The 19,612-nt window shown below is 47.3% G+C and overlaps 1 protein-coding gene and 1 long non-coding RNA gene across 2 annotated transcripts; one reads left to right on the forward strand and one right to left on the reverse strand.

Moving 5' to 3' along the window:
* Positions 1–461: 461 nt before the first annotated feature.
* CCKAR (cholecystokinin A receptor) lies at positions 462–12,227 on the reverse strand. The gene is made up of 5 exons (XM_049631889.1): positions 11,337–12,227; positions 10,369–10,620; positions 7,128–7,389; positions 3,625–3,752; positions 462–2,237 (listed from the first exon to the last, which is right to left on the reverse strand). Exons 1-5 carry the CDS (start codon positions 11,446–11,448, stop codon positions 1,702–1,704), a joined length of 1,290 nt encoding a protein of 429 aa, XP_049487846.1. The 5' UTR covers positions 11,449–12,227; the 3' UTR covers positions 462–1,701.
* Positions 2,285–4,103, forward strand: LOC125923558 (uncharacterized). The gene is made up of 3 exons (XR_007458087.1): positions 2,285–2,389; positions 2,815–2,924; positions 3,942–4,103. It is a non-coding gene; the product is annotated as an uncharacterized LOC125923558 (long non-coding RNA).
* Positions 12,228–19,612: the final 7,385 nt, after the last annotated feature.

The following is a 19,612-nucleotide window of genomic DNA, read 5'->3' on the forward strand; positions in this document are numbered from 1 at the left end:
CCTTCCTTCCTTCCTTCTTTCCTTCCTTCTTTCTTTCCTTCCTTCCTCCCTCCCTTCCTTTTTCTCTTTCTTTCCTTCCTTCTTTCTTTTTCTTCTTTCCCTTCTTTCTTCCTTCCTTCCTTCTTTCCCTTCTTCCTTCTTTCCTTCCTTTCCTTCTTCCTTCCTCCCTCCTTTCCTTTTTCTCTTTCTTTCCTTTCTTCTTTCCCTTCTTCCTTCCTTCCTTCTTTCCCTTCTTTCCTTTCTTCCTTCTTTCCTTCCTTCTTTCTTTCCTTCCCTTCTTCCTTTCTTCTTTCTTTTTCATTCCTACACTGATATGTACAGTTGTTTCTGTCAAAAATGTCTGTGTCAATATATTTAAACAGTCAAGACAATGTTACCCTGAAAAAGAAAGAAAGAATGAAAAAGAAGTGCTTGCGGACTAGATTGATAGGTTCTATTCTAGAAATGCACTTACCGCTATCTAAATTTATAGCTCATGTCTCATTTTAATTGAGATTTCTAAATTAGAGGAGAGAGGTTTCAATCCTAATTTTGCACAGAAAAGTTCACATGAAACCAGCTGTTGTGCAGGAATGCAGAATGATAATAATGACTGAATTCCAACATCCATTCCTACTCGTTTTTTCTTATTTTAAACACCAAAGAATATACTTCTATGTGAAGAGCATACTTATATGTTTGCTTTATACTTATACATAAAATTAATACAATTATTAACAAATGCACAGATTGTATTTGATGGCACAGACAGCTTTGACACGCAAAGCTATTTGAGAATGGAGTCCAAGCATGCCAGTGTTTATTCTGGGACTGACTATACATGTTTCTGTTTCCTCCCTTGGACAGGAACACATCGGTCACAACTCACCTTTGTACCTGGAGTCTTTCTGGAAGGGAGGAAATGCCAGATGAATATGGGAAATCAAGCTGAGGCAAAGAAGCCACGGGGTTCAATATAATACAGGCCATTAAAGTAGCAAAAAAAATGTCTATGTACCTTCTGGCTCTTAAATATTCACTATGGGAGGATAGCACTCCATCCAGCTATTTGCCACACACCCCTTTTCTTTTTTAGAGACATAAATTCCAAATTCCACCTTTTAGACAACAATCCGTTTGCTGTTTTGATGACAGTGATAGCGTAAGGTTGTGTCTCTGAATGTCCTTCACCAACCTCAAAAAGAAAGAGCCAGGCTGTTGGCCAGAAGAGTCTCTGTTTCATGTTACCTTTTGTGATGGTGGTGAGACGGTTGGGTACAGTATGTGAGCCGTAGACTCTCCGGGGGGAGAACAGCAGCCTCCACAGTCCTGCGTGGGCAGATGAGGCAGAGCATAGAAGTGTGTCCCTATGGGGAGTGAGAGCTCGCTCACCTTGGATGTTCTGGAAACTTCTAGAGCTTAAGTAGGGTCCGCATCGCCATTTTGAACGTGTGTTTGGCAGTTGCATTTGTAACACGAGCCTTGCTGGACTCCTGTTACCGGCCTGTTGAGGTTTTTCTGATGTTCACTGAATGTTCACTGAACATTTCCTGCCTCCAGTTGCCCAGAAACCGAATGTGGGCCCCAGCCTCCGTCGACTTCCCCTGGACCCCGGATGAAGGATGAAAAGCAGACAGTGAACAATTCCCACTGGAAATGGAACCCTCCTTGTCATCTCCCCCCTCCACCCCTTCCTGCGGAGGCACTGGCGCTGGGGACAGCTCACGGGGGCGGGGCAGAGGCGCTCATGTGGCTGTAGGAATACCTGGACAGGGAGGCCCCCGTGGTCCTGCCTTCCTCCTCCTCTCCCACCTCCCCTCTCACCCCTGGGGGACCAGGGTTGGGGCAGCAGGGGAAGGTGGCCATGAAGCCGAGGCGGAACCGTTTGTTCATGAAGCAGTAGATGATGGGGTTGACGCAGGACGAGGTGTAGGACAGCAGGAGGATGAAGGAAATGGGGGTCCCGGAGAGGCGGCGCTCGGCTGAGGCCGTGTCATAGGCCCGCCAGGCGTTGGCGCTGAAGATGGGCATCCAGCACAAGAAGAAGAGGACCACGATGACCATGAGCATGCGAATCACCCGCTTCTTGGCCATTAGGTTGGCCGCCGAGCTGCTGCTCCTGACGCGGTTGACTCTGCTGCCGCCCCCGCTGCTGGACAGCTGCTGCAGCTCCAGCCGGGTGCGGGGCCTGGGCTTCTGCAGGTAACAGCCGTCGCTGTCCTCGTACCTGCCGCTGCTGCTGCTGCTCGGTTTCCTTTCTGGGGGGGGGGGGGGGCAAGCGACATCACTTACTTTTGGGGATGGGTCACGCGGGACAGAGGGCGCGGGAGCCCCGCCCCCTCCATCAAGGGGCTCAAAGCAGACTTGAACGGAAGAGCTGGGCAGGCACCCTTGGGCCCTCACGGTGAGGGTAAGTAGCCATCCATAGTAGTCCTTTCCTTCAAACGAAAAGCTACTTAGGGGCACCCGGGTGGCTCAGGTGGCTAAGTGTCCGACTTCCGCTCAGGTCATGATCTCCTGGCTCATGAAGTCAAGCCCTGCCTCCGGCTCTGTGCTGACAGCTCGGAGTCTGGAGTCTGCTTGGGATTCTGTGTCTCCCTCTCTCTCTGCCCCTCCCCTGCTCGTGTTCTGCCTCTCTGTCTCTCTCTCTCTCTCAAAAAATCTATAAACATTTTTTTTTTTAAGAAAGAAAAGCTACTTAAAAGTAATACAATAACACATCATCTATTATATGCATAGTATATAATCACAAAATAATATTTCATGCATGTCAATTGTAAGGATAAAAAAATTATGAGTGCACGAATCTGCATACTTTTTCCTCCCTTTCTCCAGACTCTAAGGGGAAAGGGTCTCGCCTGCTGGGGAAGCCTCCACAGTGCATTTACTGAGAAACCTGGATAATGAGCAGAAATCAACAAAAACCAAAGAAGCTATAGAGACACGTAAGTTACACACACGATCAAAGAGTTGACTGAAGGGGTAGAGGGAGAAGGGCAAGAAGTTATGTCAACAAGGGTGTCGGCATACATTTTAGTGGATAGCAGATTGTAATGAGTGGGGAGGAAGCGAGGCCTTGTGGCAATTGTAATGTGACAAAGAGGGAGGAGAGAGGCGCCTGGGTGGCTCCGTCAGTTAAGTGTTGGACTCTTGATTTCAGCTCAAGTCATGATCTCAGTTTGTGAGATCAAGCCCCACCTCAGGTACTGCACTGACAGTGTGGAGACTGGCTGGGATTCTCTCTCTCCCTCTCTCTCTGCCCCTTCCCTGCTAGTTCTCTCTCTCTCTCTCTCTCTCTCTCTCTCTCTCAATAAATAAATAAATAACTAAAAAAGAAAGGGAAGAGAGGATGGGGGAATTACAATCCACTTCAGTTGCTGAAGGGGTCCATTTGAATATAACAGTGCAGTGAGTGTGGGACACACGGGCCCTCAGCTGATAATCAGGTATGTGTGTATTATGTCAGTTTCTCCATTTCACAGATGAGGAAATAAGGACACTAGGTCTCATTGACTGTGCCTCATGACACAGAGTCCCCTAAGAATACTTTCAAAAATCGCCAACATACACCCTCGGTGTATCTATGCTACGAGCAACACGCTTTTGTGATATTTTGGCGTAAATGTACAGCTAAAAGATAGTTACCCCTAGCAGACTTCTTCTGGATAGCATCAAATTTTATTCCTTGGTAAAGTTCCAGAGAGATTAATCCATAGGCCACCATCATCACGATTCCAGGAATAAGAAAGAGGATGAGTAACAGGAACGTGTGCCTAATAAAATAAAAAGAAATTCAATAACCATCAACTTCAGTATTTCAAACTCAGATGGGATAAATAGGGTTCATCTCCATTTTAACTGATCTGAGCAAACACATTAATTACTAGTATTTAATCGCCTTAGAAATTCCATGTCTGGTGGTTCAGTCATTCAAAGTTGTTTACGTCTTTCCTTTTTTTCAGATAAAGTCTTTTACGAAGGACTAGTTAAGTTGGAAAGGGTTGGTGTAATTCTGTGCCTGAAACAAGCCTTCAGGCAAAACCAAGAAGAACTTAACAACGACAAAGAGTATGTGAACGATCTCAATGTAGCTATTACCAAAAATACCAATAAACATTGACAAGAGCTTACATTTATGGAGGACTTAACCATGCTACACACTAAGCTAAGTGTTATGTATATAATATTACATACATTACATATACACATATGTGTATATATGTATATACGTATATACACATATGTGTATATGTGTATATACGTATATACACATATGTGTATATGTGTATATACATATATGTGTATATGTGTATATACGTATATACGTATATGTGTATATACGTATATACACGCACATATATGTATATGCATATATGTATATAATGTATATAATATTACATAAGTTACATATACATATACATATGTGTATATATGTGTATACATATATACATGTATACATGTATATATGTACACATATGTACATGTATATATGTATATATGCACACATATGTGTACATATATACATATATATGTATATATAATTAGATTTAACTCCCATAAGAATGTATGAGGTAGGTACTGTTTTCATAATACCTTAGGTGAGGAAACTGAGGTGTATAGAGATTAAATAATTTGTCCAAAGTCACGCAGCTAGTGGCAAAGGTGGAATTTGAACCCAAGTAATGTGATTCTAGAACCTGTGCTCTTAAGCATCACAATAGACTATTCGTTGACTTTATCACAACAGAATCAATTCTTTAAAATTTTTTTATTAAATTAAAAACATGTTTATTTATTTTTGAGAGAGACAGACAGAATGTGAGTGGGGGAGAGGCAGAGAGAGAGAGAGAGAGAGATACAGAATACAAAGCAGGCTCGGTGCTCCGTGCTGTTAGCACAGAGCCCAGCGAGGGTCTTGAACTCACGAACCATGAGATCATGACCTGAGCTGAAGTCATGCAAGCTCCCCGTAACAGCAGAATCATTAAATGCATAGGTAGGAATGATGGAAAAACCTCTTAGGTTTTGCAAAATACAGTATTTGGGAGGTTTCTGATGCCTGGCCTGGGAACACACTTATTCTAGTGCCTGGTGGGGCAGAGCTATGCTCTCTGTAAACATGTTTGATTCCTGAAGCACCATAGCCTCCTTTATGAGTCTGGCCCCTAAATCATTTTTTTGCACTCTGGCATGTGTAAGGTTACACGATTAGGCCATAAAATTAGATGCTCACGGTGGCTGGGCCATTTCTCATTTCAATTGGACGTGTTTTGATAAGACTCCTTTTCAAGTCTTGGAAATGTTTCTCTCATTGCAACGTAATTCTTTGTGTGTGTGTGTGTGTGTGTGCGCGCATGTGTTACTTGGGTGAAATGAAAAAAGGAAGGCAGAGAAAGCACAGGTTATCTCAGTTTTGAGCCAGTTTTGGATATCGGGTTCCCTGATTCTAAAACATGCTTGGTATTAGTAAATGTAATACCCTGCATTTGTGAGACTTTTAAGATATTTTATGACATTTTACACATATACTCTCATTCGAATCTTACAGTCACCCAATGAGGTAGATAAAAAAAAAATTTTATATTATTAAATCCTTGTATACATAAGGAACCTGAACCTCAGAGAGGTTACTTGAACTTGTCCAATGTCAGTCAGCTAGGAAGCAAAGAAGGAGATATTAGAATCTCGCCTGTTTCTTTTTTTTTAATGTTTATTTTTGAGAGAGAGAGAGAGACAGAGCATGAGTTGAGGAGGGGAAGAGAGAGAGAGAGAGACCGAATCTAAAGCAGGCTCCCGGCTCTGAGCTGTCACAACAGAGCTCCACACAGGACTCAAACTCGGGAACAACGAGATCATGACTGGAGCCAAAGTTGGACACTCAACCGAGCCACCCAGGTGCCCCTCGCCTGTTTATTTCTAGTGAGGTGTTCTGTTCAAGCACCATAACAGCAGCTCTAAAAAAAACCACATGGGATTTGGGAGTCATTCTCTGCTTTAACTTCAGGTTTCATTTATTTATTTTTTTAATAATTTTTTTTTAACGTTTATTTATTTTTGAGACAGAGAGAGACAGAGCATGAACGGGAGGGGCAGAGAGAGAGGGAGACACAGAATCCGAAGCAGGCTCCGGGCTCTGAGCTGTCAGCACAGAGCCCGAAGCGGGGCTCGAACTCACGGATTGTGAGATCATGACCTGAGCCGAAGTCGCCCGCTTAACCGACTGAGCCACCCAGGCACCCTTAACTTCAGGTTTTAAAAATCATGGGTGGCTCACTCGGTTAAGCGTCTGACTTCGGCTCAGGTCATGTTCTCACAGTTCATGAGTTTGAGCCACGCAGCATCGGGCTCTGCGCTGAGGGCCTGGTGCCTGCTTCGGATTCTGTGTCTCCCTCTCTCTCTGTTCCTCCTGGCTTGCCCTGGCGCATGCGCATTCTCTCTCTCAAAAATAAATAAATAAACATTTAAAAAGTTTAAAATTAAAAACTTAGAAAAGAAAAGAAAATCATAGCCCTCCCAATCCTCTAGCCAACTCCGCCCCCCCACCCCCCCCCAGACCATCCAGAGGCATTGTGCAGAGCGGGTAAGCAGAGAGGCTCTGTATCTTCTAGTTTTGTGACCTTGAATGACTCACTTCACCTCTCCATGTCTCCATGCCCATAGGGACAAGAATAGTACCTACCCTTGGGGCACCCGGGTGGCTCGGTCGGTTAAGCGTCCGACTTCGGCTCAGGTCATGATCTCACGGTCCGTGAGTTCGAGCCCCGCATCGGGCTCTGTGCTGACAGCTCAGAGCCTGGAGCCTGTTTCCGATTCTGTGTCTCCCTCTCTCTCTGCCCCTCCCCTGTTCATGCTCTGTCTCTCTCTGTCTCAAAAATAAATAAACGTTAAAAAAAAAAATTAAAAAAAAAAAAAAGAATAGTACCTACCCTATAGGGTTTTGAGAGGATGAATTAAATTAATATATGCATGGCATTTAAAACAGAACGCTAGGTGTTTGGTATCACTAGCATCCTAAAAGGAAGTTAGAATAATCCTTCTCCGGGTCTCCAGGAAACTGATCCCCCAGCCACCCTGGACGACACATTCCGGTTTTTATTAAAACCGCGAGCTCTAACGAGTTGTGTCACACAAACACCACACCGCCTTACCAGGACTGCTGCATCATATCATTCGGCAGTAGGAAGCGGCACATGTTTGCGGTCTGGTTGTTATTTTTGGTAAAAGGCACCAGGTTGCTATAAATTGGGTACGGAGTCATGATGGTAAAGGAGAGGCACCAGGTAGTGGCGATCACCTTCAAAGCATGCGATTTTGTCTGCCAGACCCGGGACTGTAAGGGTTTGCAGATTGCACCGTATCTTTCCAGAGATATGGCCACCAGATTAAAGGTGGATACGCTCACCGAAGTGCCTGGGAAAGGAACAAAGAAGTCAGTTACGATGGCGCTGAAATCCAGAGTTTATTTGCACGTTATCTGCTCCGCACGGGTTTCATATCAAGGGACAGCACTGAGTATGTGCAGACTCAAATGTATGTATATATTTTTAAAAATCACTTATTCTCAGTTTTGTTTCAAAAAGGATTTAAGGCAGTTAAAGAAATCTACTTACAAATACATCTTCTTTCCGAATTTTAGGTAAGTTCATTGAACTTTGATTACAACCTCCCTCCTGCTTAGGCTAATTAATAACCACGGGGAAGGACTATGTTCCTATCCCACAGAAGAGGTGTTGGACTCAGCCACAGAAAAGCTCTAATTTTGAGCATAACCTGAGGTTAGGTTGACCTAATAACCCAGATTTGTAAGGACTGTGACCCTGAAAGGTCACTGGGGTCTGAGCTGGAGGCATTACAACTTTCTGAAAATTTCTAGCACAGACGGTTTTTAAGAATGCAATGTTATAAACTTTAAGAAGTAGTTTGTGGAAAAAACACCTAGTGGAAAAACACCAAGGGGGAGATTCCACACCGTAACTAAGGGTTGCTGCGTGTGGGAGGACGAGAGCTTCCCTTCCCGTTCTGTTTTGCTTTCCTGTATTTTGCAGAAGGAGCATGCGTCATCAGTGAGAAAGACACCAAAACACCTTCTTTAAAATGTTCTTAGGCAGAGTCAAAAAAACCCTTAATTGTCTTTAATTTTTGTATTTTGTGTGTGTATACTTATTATCATGTCCTCTCCCCTTAAAATTCCCTTTCATGATTCATCCATGGATTCTGTCAATTTTTCTGATTATCGTTACCATGATTTCTTAAACCTTAGAATTAATCTAAGTTTGGGAGAACAGACTCTTAGCCTGGGCCTTTTAGGGATATAAATAAATTCTCTGCAACTATAAATAAAAATATCCTTTTTGGGGGGGGGACTACCTCCAGGGTTCCTTAGAGACTTGAAGGAATCTGCAACCCAAAAGCCATTAAATGAAAACTCATGTTCTGAGATGGGACTACTGTGTTTTCCTGGACATCACCCCAAGGAATTGATGACATTTAGGCTATAGAGTGTAGTTCCAAAGTCCCCGGAGTCAGGGTCTGGATAATGAGCCCACCGTTATTATAAACCTCCTACCAGGCAAGCACTCTTTCTCTTTTTCTTTTCTTTCTCTTTCTTCTCCCTTTTTTTTTTTTTTTTTTTGACTGCATTTTAGGCGATTAATGAATGTTAACTGTTAGGAATAGTATTGAGGAGAACACAAAATCAAGGGAAGAATAGAAATCACCAGATCTAGAAATCCAACACAACCATTACGATGTTGCAAACACTTTCCGAATTATCGTGCTTTCCATTTTAGCTATTTTTAAAAACATTTTGGGGGGGGTGAAATTCACATAACCATTTTCAAGCAGGCACGTCTGTGGCATTTAGCACATTCACTATACTGCGCAATCACACGAGCGCTTGTTTTAAATCTCCTTTCACAGACCCTGGTTAAGAGTCTTAAATCATATTATCGTTAAGATACATATGGATGGGCCTGGAAAGCTGAAAGCCTGGAAAGCCACGAGATGCTAGTAATTATTACCGCTTCATTGTTTCATAATGATCCCTTTCACTGGAAAGTCCGTTTTTCTTTTCAGAGTTCTTGGACAAGGACTGACACTTTCTTGGTTGTTTGTCCGTGACACACAGATCAGTAATTCATCATCGTTCGGTCAGGGTTAGATCCCGCTTCGTCAATTGGGAGAAATAAAGGCTTTGAAAGCTTTCTGGTCATTACTGCCCTGGCCCAGTTCTGCTCAGCTCAGCTCCGCACATTTTGCAAGGCTTAGGTCAGAACAAAAAACGACCCTCCCTCACTTCTCGGCCTCCTCCTCCCCTCAACTAGTCCTCAGACTGGGTAGGAACACGACAGTCTGGCAGACAGGGAGACAGGGGACGGAGAGACATCTTTGTTCGGCCTCAAGAGAGCCACGGCAGCTGGCAAACTGAGTCAGAGTACTCACGCACCACGGTGGCGGCTACCGATCTAGGTTCAAATCTCTGCTCTGTGCTTTACCACCTGTGTGTCCCTGGGCACATTATTAACCTCTCTGTGCTTCTGTTCCCTCGGTGAGGCGGGGAAGAATAAGCATCTTAGATTTCACAGGGTGGTCGGGAGATAGGATCGTGGGAGTAAAAAAGCACTTAGTACAACATCTGGTGCATAGAAAGTGCTCAAAAACATCAGCCCTTGTGATTTTTCTTTGTCATCGGCATCATTTTGATTGGCAAAGGCAGAGAGCTGCCTATCCCAGCCAGTCAGGGTGAGCTTAACGACCCACAGGCTCTGGGAGCAAAATCAACTCCTCATTTAGTGCCAGAGGCCTCTCTCCCTCTCTGCCTGAGATGGTCCCAGCCCCTGGGGGACCAGGCTGGGAAGTAAGTCCCGACACAGGAATCTAGAGCCGGAAAGAAACTGGTGTTCACAGTAGCCCCTGTTCCCTGGGAAGGCAGGAGCAACAGTAGAAAGAACCCTCCACCCCCCGCCCTCCAACCACCACCCCGAAAACTGTGCCTCGGGTTGGGGCAGCGCTCTGGAATACGACCAACGGCTTCCAGGAAGGGACTGAGCCTCACGAGTGCCTCTTTCTCTCTAGCCGAAGCAAGCAAACCCCACCTCTTCTGTGGTTTCTTAACAACTTATCCCACCCTGAGAAACTGACCCCTGAAACGTACGACTGGGGACTGAGTCCTGGGCACGCACGAGGACGGATCTGCCTGAAAGCCAGTGCCTGCACCTCTGCGCTCAGCCCCACACAGCCAGGTGTTTTGGGGTTTTTTTTGCACTCAGCAGGACTCCTCTGCTGAGGCTGTCGGGGAGCGGTGGGGGCGGTGGGGGCGACGGTTGGGAAGGTCTGGGGCCCAGTGGGGTCTGGGGCGAGCTCCAGAAATAGTCACCGGCAGCAACTCACCCATGAAGTAGGTGGTAGTCTTGCAAACAGCACTCCCGAAGATGAAATCCTTGAGCAGGTTGGGGATGAGGTTGAACGGCATGCAGAAGAGGCAGAGCATGAGGTCGCTGACGGCCAGGGAGAGCAGAAAGATGTTGGTGACAGTTCTCATCCTCTTGTTCCGAATCAGCACCGTGATGACCAGGGTGTTTCCCAGCACGCTGAGCAGGAATATCAAGGAATACAGGAGGATCTGCACAGCCAGCTGCCACTCTGCACGGAGCAACAGGGACGAGACAGAGGGGCGGGCGGAGGTTATGGGAGCAGAATGTTAAATCCATAGCCCACGACACCAACGGTGATTTCTTGCAGATTTTTTTTTTCTTGCAAGGGTGCACCTCCTTGAACCCGACTATTCCTGTACTTGACAACGTTTTGCAGAAACCAAGTGAGGAGCCCACAGGGATTCAGTGGCTTCTAAAATGTTGGTTTTGTTAAAGAATCTCTCCGGGAACCACTTTTTCTTCGGAACAAAGCTTCCCCAGTGCATGGTGATTGCTTCCTTTCCTAGCTGCTAAGCGTTATTTTACTTTCATCACTTTTTCACGCCGGATTCCCCCCCCCCCCCCCCCGCCCAAGCAAAGGTGACAGCTGGACTGCCAGAGCACCTTTTCTGTGATGCTGGTAAGTTCCAGCTTCGCCCCTTGTGCCTCTTTCTTATTACACTTCAGCTCCTCCTTCCTTGGATTTGCCCCCCACACCCCCACCCCCGAGTCCTATACCTCCAACGCAACTCTCCCCTGGGGAACCGTAAGGGTATTTGACTCAGTTCTGCTTCTTGATGCGTTATCCAAACTTGTGAACGCACGACTTTCCCCAGCCTTGTCTCCCGAGGACTTTGTTACATTTTCTCTCTCAGCCTCGCCTTTGCTGATTTCTCCCTGAGCTCAATCGTTTTCCGAATGAAAATAACAGGGTCCGACACCTACCTTTGGAAGAATGGGGCTGATCCAAGCAGAAGAGCGTCTCATTTTCGATTCCCAGCTCACAGGGAGGGGTGATGTTGCTCCCATTCAGGAGAAGGCTGTCGACCACATCCATCCTTGCCTGCTGTTCTCCAAGTGCCGCGAGCCGGGGAATTGCTCATTCCTCTGATGACCGGAGAGACCAAATGCGACCTGCCGTGGAGGGACAGGGAGGGAGGGGTCTCCAGGTGCGGGCTTTTCCAGCCATTCCTGAAGGCGACGTGTGCTCACCACGCTCGGTCCAGCTGGGCGAGCATCTGCACTCCTGTCTTGGAAAAGGCAGCTCTTGTGAGCCAAGCCAGCTCCACCTTCCGAGCCCACCCCTCCCGTTCCCGTTCCCGGGCCAGTCTTGGGGCCCCGAGCACAGATAGCCTGACTGTGAGTTAACCCTTCCCAGAGTGTCACTGCTCTCACACACCCTTGTGCACACACGGACACACTTGCACAGACACACACACACACAAACACACACGCTTCCCCGGCACCTCTCTCCTCTGTGCAGGAACCTGTCACCAACCCAGACGTATGCAGAATAAAGCCCGGACTGGCTGTGTGAGACAGGAACAATTAACACAGTAACAGATACGATAATGCAGAGCGTCGTTGGGACTAAAGGACACGGAGAGACTGTGTTTTTACCTCCTTATATAAAAGCAATTAGTGCCTTTTTAGCTTTGGAACCATGCCCGGCAATGTGTGTAGATATAACTGTCCCATGGCTGTTGTTACCAACCACAGTGTTATTTCTTGCCATCTCTGCCCTTGTTAACCGAAAGGAGAGGAGTGTTTTTAGATATAGGTTTCTGGATCCTTAGTACAAAAAAAGTAAGGAAGGTTTTCCATTCATTCATTTATTCGGTGGTCCATTCATTCGGCACATACTCGTTGAGTCAACCATCTGCCAGGCACTTTCTGAACACATGAGCAAGGAATGAACAAGATCCTTTCAGATAGTGTTAAGCACCATGAAGGGAGTAAAGCCAGAAGATGTAATGGAGAGGAATGGATTGGGGGTGCTGATTTAGATGAAGTGGTCAGGAAAGACCTCCCGAGAGAGAGGACACGATCTGAGACCTGGAAGACAAGGAGGAGGAAGCCTGGGAAGATCTGGGGAGAGTGGCTTCTTCTAGGCAGGAAGAACAGTATTTTTGGCAGAGGTCACGGTAAGTGCAAAGGCCCTGTGGTGGAAATAAGCATGGCCCCTTTGGGGAACAGGCAACAGTAGGAGTGAGTGGGAGGCAAACAGTGAAAGCTAAGGTTAGAGAGGAAGACCAGCCTGGGTGTCTGGGTTTTCTTCGATGCCCTGTAGTCCTTGAAAGCCCCTCCATATCCACCCTACAGATGATCTCCTTGGTTCAGACCTTTGAGGAAGCAGATGACAGCTGTGAGACCTGTGTTTTGGACACGCCACTTGGCTGGGCTGAGATCCATTCTATTTGTTAGATGTCTGCGGGGCCCTTGTGTGCTGACGGGGCTCTCAGTGGACAGCTACGCACATCTTTGCTGGACGCGGATGAACTAACTGGCATTTTTGCTGGGGAGGCTCAAGCTGTGGGCTGGGAAGACAGAGTGGCGCCTGTTTTCTTTGAAACTATGATCACGGACCCTAGAAGTGGGAGGAAGGTTGGAGAAGCTATCAGTGGTTATTAAGAGGATAGGCCTTGGCATCAGACAGACCAGGAATCAAATCTGGGCTCCACGGGTCATGTGCTGGGAACTACCAGGCAAGTTTCTTAACCTAAGACTCACTCCCTTCTGTCAAATGGGGATCAGAATGGCTTCATAGATATTTGTTATGAAAACTGACTGCCTTAAGGCAATGTCAAGGCCTGGCACACTAAAAGTGTTCACCAAATCACAGATTACAATATTAATAGCCATCAGATCACAGTTGTTATTTTCCTTCTATGCAGGAGGAAACAGACTCAGAGTGGCTACGTGAGTTGCTCGTGAAAACCAGTGCTGGATACCCGCGCCTGGACCCCGCAACCCCATCCCCACTCTACTTCCTGCAGCTTGGAACCTTCTTTGTTATCCTAGGGTCACGCAACCCATGTGTTGCCAGGACCCTCGTCTCCGCTCCTCCTTCCTGCCACGCGTCCTGTTGGCTGAATCTTTCCAGGATGTGGACCCTGCCCCCTAGGTGGGGGCCCAGTGCAGTGCCGTCCTGATCTGGGGCGGGAGAAACATTCAGGTGTTGAGCCCCGGCAACAGCTAAATTCCACCCTTGTTCCCGGCAGCTGGCTGTTCAGCCACTTCAACAGGGCAGACATCGGCAGCCACAGAGGAGGCTCCTGCTGAGGTACCTCCCCTCCATCGGCAGCTGTTCTGGCAGCGGGAGGAGTGTGCTTCAGCAAGTCCAAGGGCAGGAGAGCAGCGGGCTTGGGCTGACCTGCCCTGAACTAACTTCCTTCCTCCCTTCCTCCTTTCCTTCTTTCCTTCCTCCCTCCCTCCCCCCTTCTTTCCTGCCTTCTTGCCTGCCTTCCTTCCTTCCGTCCTTCCTTCCTGCTTTTCTTCCCTTCCATTCTGCCTTCCTTCCTTCCTTCCTTCCTCCCTCCTTTCCTCTCTATTCCAATTCGGCTCAGGGGTTGGCAGGAAGTGAGGGTGGAGTGTAGGAGGGTGGGTGCTAGAGATAATTGTAAACCCACAAGGAGTGAGTGTGGCACATCTGCTTGCTGTCCTTTACAAACATTAGTGCACATCTGAAACACCTAGGTTAGTGCTTTAAAAAAAAAATGAGGATTTCCGGGCTTCCCTCCCAGGGATTCTGACCCTCCAGCCCAAGACCTGGGAATCTGCTTTTTTATCCCTGGGGATTTGGAGGCCAGTGATCTCAGGGTCACCTCTCGGGCAGCACCCTGGAAGCCATTAAGAGCGTGAGCACAGGCGTCAGACTACAGGAGCCCAAGCCTGGCCTTCACCATTGGCCAGCTGTGGAACATGAACAAATTACCTAACCTTTCTGAGCCTCAGCTTGCTCATCTATAAAATGGGGAAAACATAAGGCTACCATAATGCTACCCATAAACAAAATACGTGGAAAGCACTTAGAACAATGCCTCACCATTAGTGGATCAGATCAACTCTCGGGGTGCTCTGTTTACCCCCGTGATCGCGGCCGCAGGGGAACGAGCCACGAGCAAAGTTAGCGGGGACCCTGTGCTCGTGAAATCCTCAGTCTGCTGTGGGAGACAGGTGATAATAAACTGGGCAAAATGGGAGTGCCCTTCTTACCTCGGAGTCTATCCCGTGATCGGGCATAGTTCTAGGCGAATCGATAGTAATGTGCTAAATTGAGTTGAAATAGTTTAAGTGCCCCTCTTCTCCAAGGCAGGCACCCCCGGGCGGCCTGAGCCCGGCTGTCTCCTGCACCCCACGAAGCCCTTGGGGTCACGGGGACTCTCTCCTCTGGCAAATCCTAGAAAGCCACAACTCGAGCAGCCTCACCTGGTTCTTAGGCAAAGAAATGGGTGGCTGCTCCCTAACCCATTCTCCACTTGATCTTAGCCAAAAGGCCGAGAAGCGATATCCCTAACCCGTTCCCAATATTAAGGAAGAATTGTTCTCAAACACACACACACACCAAAAATGTACGTGTGTTTTTTCCCCCCTCATCGTCACACCAATCCCATGGTCGTTACAAATTTTGTAAAGCAACGGAGATACGCAGAATTATCGTGAATTTCAGGTCCCGGCATGATTCACTCTCAGTGCTGTGCCACTTTCGGAGACACAGTCCGGAGTTGGTGGTCCGTAACAGGTTTGTTGTGGGGGCACCCAGTTCACAGGGCGGGCTGACGCTTCTTAACGTTCTCGTGGCTCTGCTCTGCAATTCTCCCCCCACTCTGCTGCTCTGAATGTGGCCCTCTCTCAATTTCTTACTCGTCACTCTCTTCCCAAACAGCCAGACTGCTGCCTGCTAAGCTTTCCTTCTTGTACTTCCTCTAATCGTCCAGGCTTCTGGAACTGGCGAAGGCTCTGGGTCACTCTAGGGGTGGACACACTCATATGGTGGCGCACCCCTACTCCCCCCACCCCCCCCCAGAACGCATGTATCCACCCCGCCCCCCCCCCCCCCCCCCCACCAAGGTCCTCATCCTCTGGCCATCCCTGGGGAAATCCCAGTGGCTCCTTTCTGATGAAGGCAGCCGCCTCATGTCTGTTGGATGAGGCGGTTGCTTGGCAAGCCACAGCTGGATTGGGCAAGTTGCTTTGCCTCTCTCACACTTTGTTTCCTCACCTGGCAAATGGCTTCACAGTGGTAGCCCCCAGGTCAGAGGACGGCTGGGACAGTACCTGTCACAGTGTGTGTAAAGCATCCAGGGGAGTGCTCGGCATTTCACGAAGGTCCAGCAATTACTAATAACATTTATCATATTTCATATCGACAGAAACATTAAAAGCGTCCCCGGGGCGCCTGGGTGGCTCAGTCGGTTGAACGTCCAACTTTGACTCAGGTCGTGATCTCACAGTGTGTGAGTTCAAGCTACGCATCGGGCTCTCCGCTGTCAGTTCGGGGCCCGCTTCAGATCCTCTGTCTCCCTCTCGCTCTGCACTGCCCTCCGCTCATGCTCTCAAAAATAAATAAACATTAAAAAAAAATTTTTTTTTAAAGCTTCCTGAAGGCCACCGCCTCTAGGTAACATTTGTTCACGGTTAGGCGGAGATGTTTCTAGCCTTTTCCTCAAAACACATCTTTTGAAAAGCAAATTTGGAATCATCCTCTATGTATGGCATTCATCCCACTTACCCCTTTCTGAGCATGTAGTTTTTTTTTTAATTTTTTTTTTAATGTTTTTATTTATTTTTGAGACAGAGAGAGACAGAGCATGAACAGGGGAGGGGCAGAGAGAGGGGGAGACACAGACTCTGAAGCGGGCTCCAGGCTCCGAGCTGTCAGCACAGAGCCCGACGCGGGACTGGAACTCATGGAGTGTGAGATCATGACCTGAGCCGAAGTCGGACGCTCAACCGACTGAGCCGCCCGGGTGCCCCTGAGCATGTAGTTTTAACGACAATTTGGAAGATGAGAGATATACATTCTGAAAAAATGTGTTTACTTTTTAAACAGTTAAATGAGAAGAAAGTAAAAAAAAAAAAAAAAAAAATCTATGACCCCATTACCCAGAGAATTTACAAAGGGTTTACATACATACTATTTTATGTATTCATCTTTTTTACCTAGTATTATTTCATTATCATGTGTTAGCTCTCCAGTGTTAGGTTAGGGGATGTCGGTTCTTTCATTAAGAACATATATTCCAGGGGCGCCTGGGTTGCTCAGCGGGTTAAGCGTCAGAAGTCAGCTGGGGTCATGATCTCATGGTTTGTGAGTTCGAGCCCCAGGTCGGGCTCTGTGCTGTCGGTGAGGAACCTGCTTTCCATCCTCTGTTCCTTCCCTCTCTGCACCTCCCTAGTTCGCTCTCTCTCAAAAATAAATAAAACATTTGAAAAAAAAGAACATATACTCCAACTTACTAAGATATTTCCATACAGTTGGATATTTGGTTATTATTTTTAGCCCTCTGCTTTTTTTTTTTAAGTTTATTTATTTTGAGAGAGACAGCGGCAACACTAGTGGGGGAGGGGCAGGGGATCAAGGATCCCAGGCAGGCTCCTGGCCAGCAGCGGAGGCTGACATGGGGCTCGAACTCACAAAACTCTGAGATCATGCCCTGAGCCGAAAGCCAAAACCAAGAGCTGGGCACTTAACCGACTGAGCCACTCAGGTGCCCCTAGCCTTCTGTTTTTACACACTTACACACGTATTTTTGTGGCATTTGATGTATGTCGGTGACATCGGGGATGACATCAGCCAGCTCCAAGGGCAGCAATCATGCAGGATTCGCTGGCACTTCTGGCCCCTGGAGCTGCCAATGCAGAGGGCACCCCCTCCAGGGACTGGTAGCCCGAGGCCTGGGCAAATCACTTCCCGAAAGACAGCACTCATTTGTAAGGCTGCTGTTTATTGTAAGGCTGGCTTCTTACACTTTTATCAGCATTTGATAGTATTGGGTAGCATTTTCCTTTTGCTAATAATTGAAAAAGGCACCTCATTGTTGTTGGAATTTGCATGGCTTTGCTGCTTTATTTTATCTATTTATTTTTAACGTTTATTTATTTTTGAGAGAGAGACTGAGGGCAAGCAGGAGAGGAGCAGAAAGAGAGAGGGAGACAGAATCCGAAGCCAACTCCAGGCTCCGAGCTGTCAGCACAGAACGCGACGTGGGGCTCGAACTCGTGAACCATGAGATCATGACCTGAGCTGAAGTTGGGTGCCTCAGAGACTGAGCCCCCTGGGTGGCCCATCTTTGTTTTAATTTGCATGTCCTTTAGCAAAGGTGCAAATTTGCAGAGATGCTCCCTGTTTTCCCTGGGTTTACTTACCAGTTGTGTTTCCTCTTTTGTTATTTACATAAATCTTAGATAAGCCGAGCGTCCTTTATGAATTGTTTATGTGCTCTGCCCGTTTCTTTATCCAATCAACAAAGCTTACTGAACTTCTACTTCGGCGGGAACCATGAAGGTGCCATTCACAGCAGTGAGCTCCCTTCACTGAGCTCTCAGTCTAGCGGGGGACACACAATAAACACATAAATAAGCAGAGTACTTGATGTCAGACAGTGATAAGTGCCGTGAGGAAAAAAACAAAGCCAGAGTAGGGGACTGAGAGGGACAGGTGATCAGAGGCCTTTCAGAGGTGTGGCATTTGAGCAGATGTCCGAATGAATTGAGGGAATGAGTCTCATGTCTCCAGGGGAGAAGAACATTCCAGGCAGGATATTTATTGTGGTCGTAATGTTTTCCTCATTGCTTGATAGGAACTCTACTTAAAGAGATAATGGTGTTTAACTGACAAATTACGGTCACGAACTGCTGGATGGACCAGAGACTGCTTCCCTTTCCCCCCTTTTATATAGTAATTGGATCCCCAATTTTTAATGGGGTACATGGCTGTCTAGAATTAATGCAATGTTTTCCAGCCTCCTCTGCAGCTAGGTGTGGCTCTATGACAAGGTTCTGGCCAATAGGATGTAGGCAGAAATGAATGCGCAGCTCCTGAGAAGTATTTTCTGGAGAGCAAACATGCCCTTTTCTTTCCCTTCCATCCTGGTTAGGGTGAAGATGTGATCCCTGGAGCTGGAGCAGCCATCTTGTATTCTGAGGTGAGTGGTCGGGTGTAGCAGAACAAGGGACTAAAAGGAATCTGGATCCCTGATGGTCTTAGAATCTATACACCAGTCAGTCCTGGACTACTTACCTTTACACTTCATTTATGTGACAAAGAAAAATAAATTTATTTTATTAAGCCAATGTTGTCTGGGGTTTTCTCCCTCTTGCATCTTAACCCTAACGAAAGCACTGTGAATTAGAGTCCCCGTATTTTAGTTTCTTATATCTTCTCAGACTACGCCTCACCTGTGCTCAGAGTACATCGTCGTAGCTTTCACGTCACTGACTTTGACCGTATTTCTCCGGCCCGCAGTGTGCCCGTCCGATTCCTTAGCACCTAATTGTGATCTACCCCTCTTGAGGGTCCACCTTTACCCCATCTCCAAGCAGTATTCTCCAGCCCTCACTGCTCTGCCAAGAGGCAGAAAAGATTCCTAACTGCCACAGCCCTGCCCACTACCCTACTCTCTGGGACTTAACCAAATTGTCCTGTTGTTTCTCAGGTTGAGGATACATTTCTGCCCAAGTTTTCCACTTCTCCCCATCTGTCCTTCTCTGCTGGACCCCTAGTCCACGAGACCCTCATCTCTCACGTGGAGAACTGTTAAAGTCCCCATAACTGACCTCCCCAGCCTCCCTTTGACTTCTCCAATCTCTCTTCATGCACTAACTCGAGTGGGGCTTTCAGAATGCAGGTCAGGACGTCACTGCCTACCTGAAACTCTCCAACCCAGTAAGGCCCTGAATGGATGGCACCTTCCTTCCTCTGTGGCTTTGTCTTCCCTTCTTCCTCATCCCCTCCCCCACTCTGTGGGTCAGACATACTTCCTTCTCCCTCCCTGTCATGCTTCGGGGCCCACTTTCTTCCTGGACCCCCAGGGTCTCTGCCCACCTTGTCTTCTCAGCCCGTGCTGTGCTGCCTGCTCTCTCTCCCTCATTAGGCTCCACCCACCAAGAAGGCACCACAATCTCTCTCTCCCCTCGGACCCAGACTAAGGAGGCTTCCCCGCCGGATGTTCACGTGTCTCCCAGGTCTCTTCTTTTCATTTATTCTGCTCTTACACTGA

This window comes from Panthera uncia, chromosome B1 (genome assembly GCF_023721935.1).
Source record: "Panthera uncia isolate 11264 chromosome B1, Puncia_PCG_1.0, whole genome shotgun sequence".
Classification (NCBI taxonomy): Eukaryota; Metazoa; Chordata; class Mammalia; order Carnivora; family Felidae; genus Panthera; species Panthera uncia.

What these genes read in the sequence shown, in the direction of transcription:
- CCKAR (XM_049631889.1), bottom strand. Translation starts at nt 11,448, where the DNA reads ATGGATGTGGTCGACAGCCTTCTCCTGAATGGGAGCAACATCACCCCT. An exon ending in GATATGATGCAGCAGTCCTG is followed by an intron (nt 3,753 to 7,127) that starts GTAAGGCGGTGT and finishes TTATTTTATTAG; the next exon opens with GCACACGTTCCTGTTACTCA. An exon ending in CCAGAAGAAGTCTGCTAGGG is followed by an intron (nt 2,238 to 3,624) that starts GTAACTATCTTT and finishes CCCCCCCCCCAG; the next exon opens with AAAGGAAACCGAGCAGCAGC.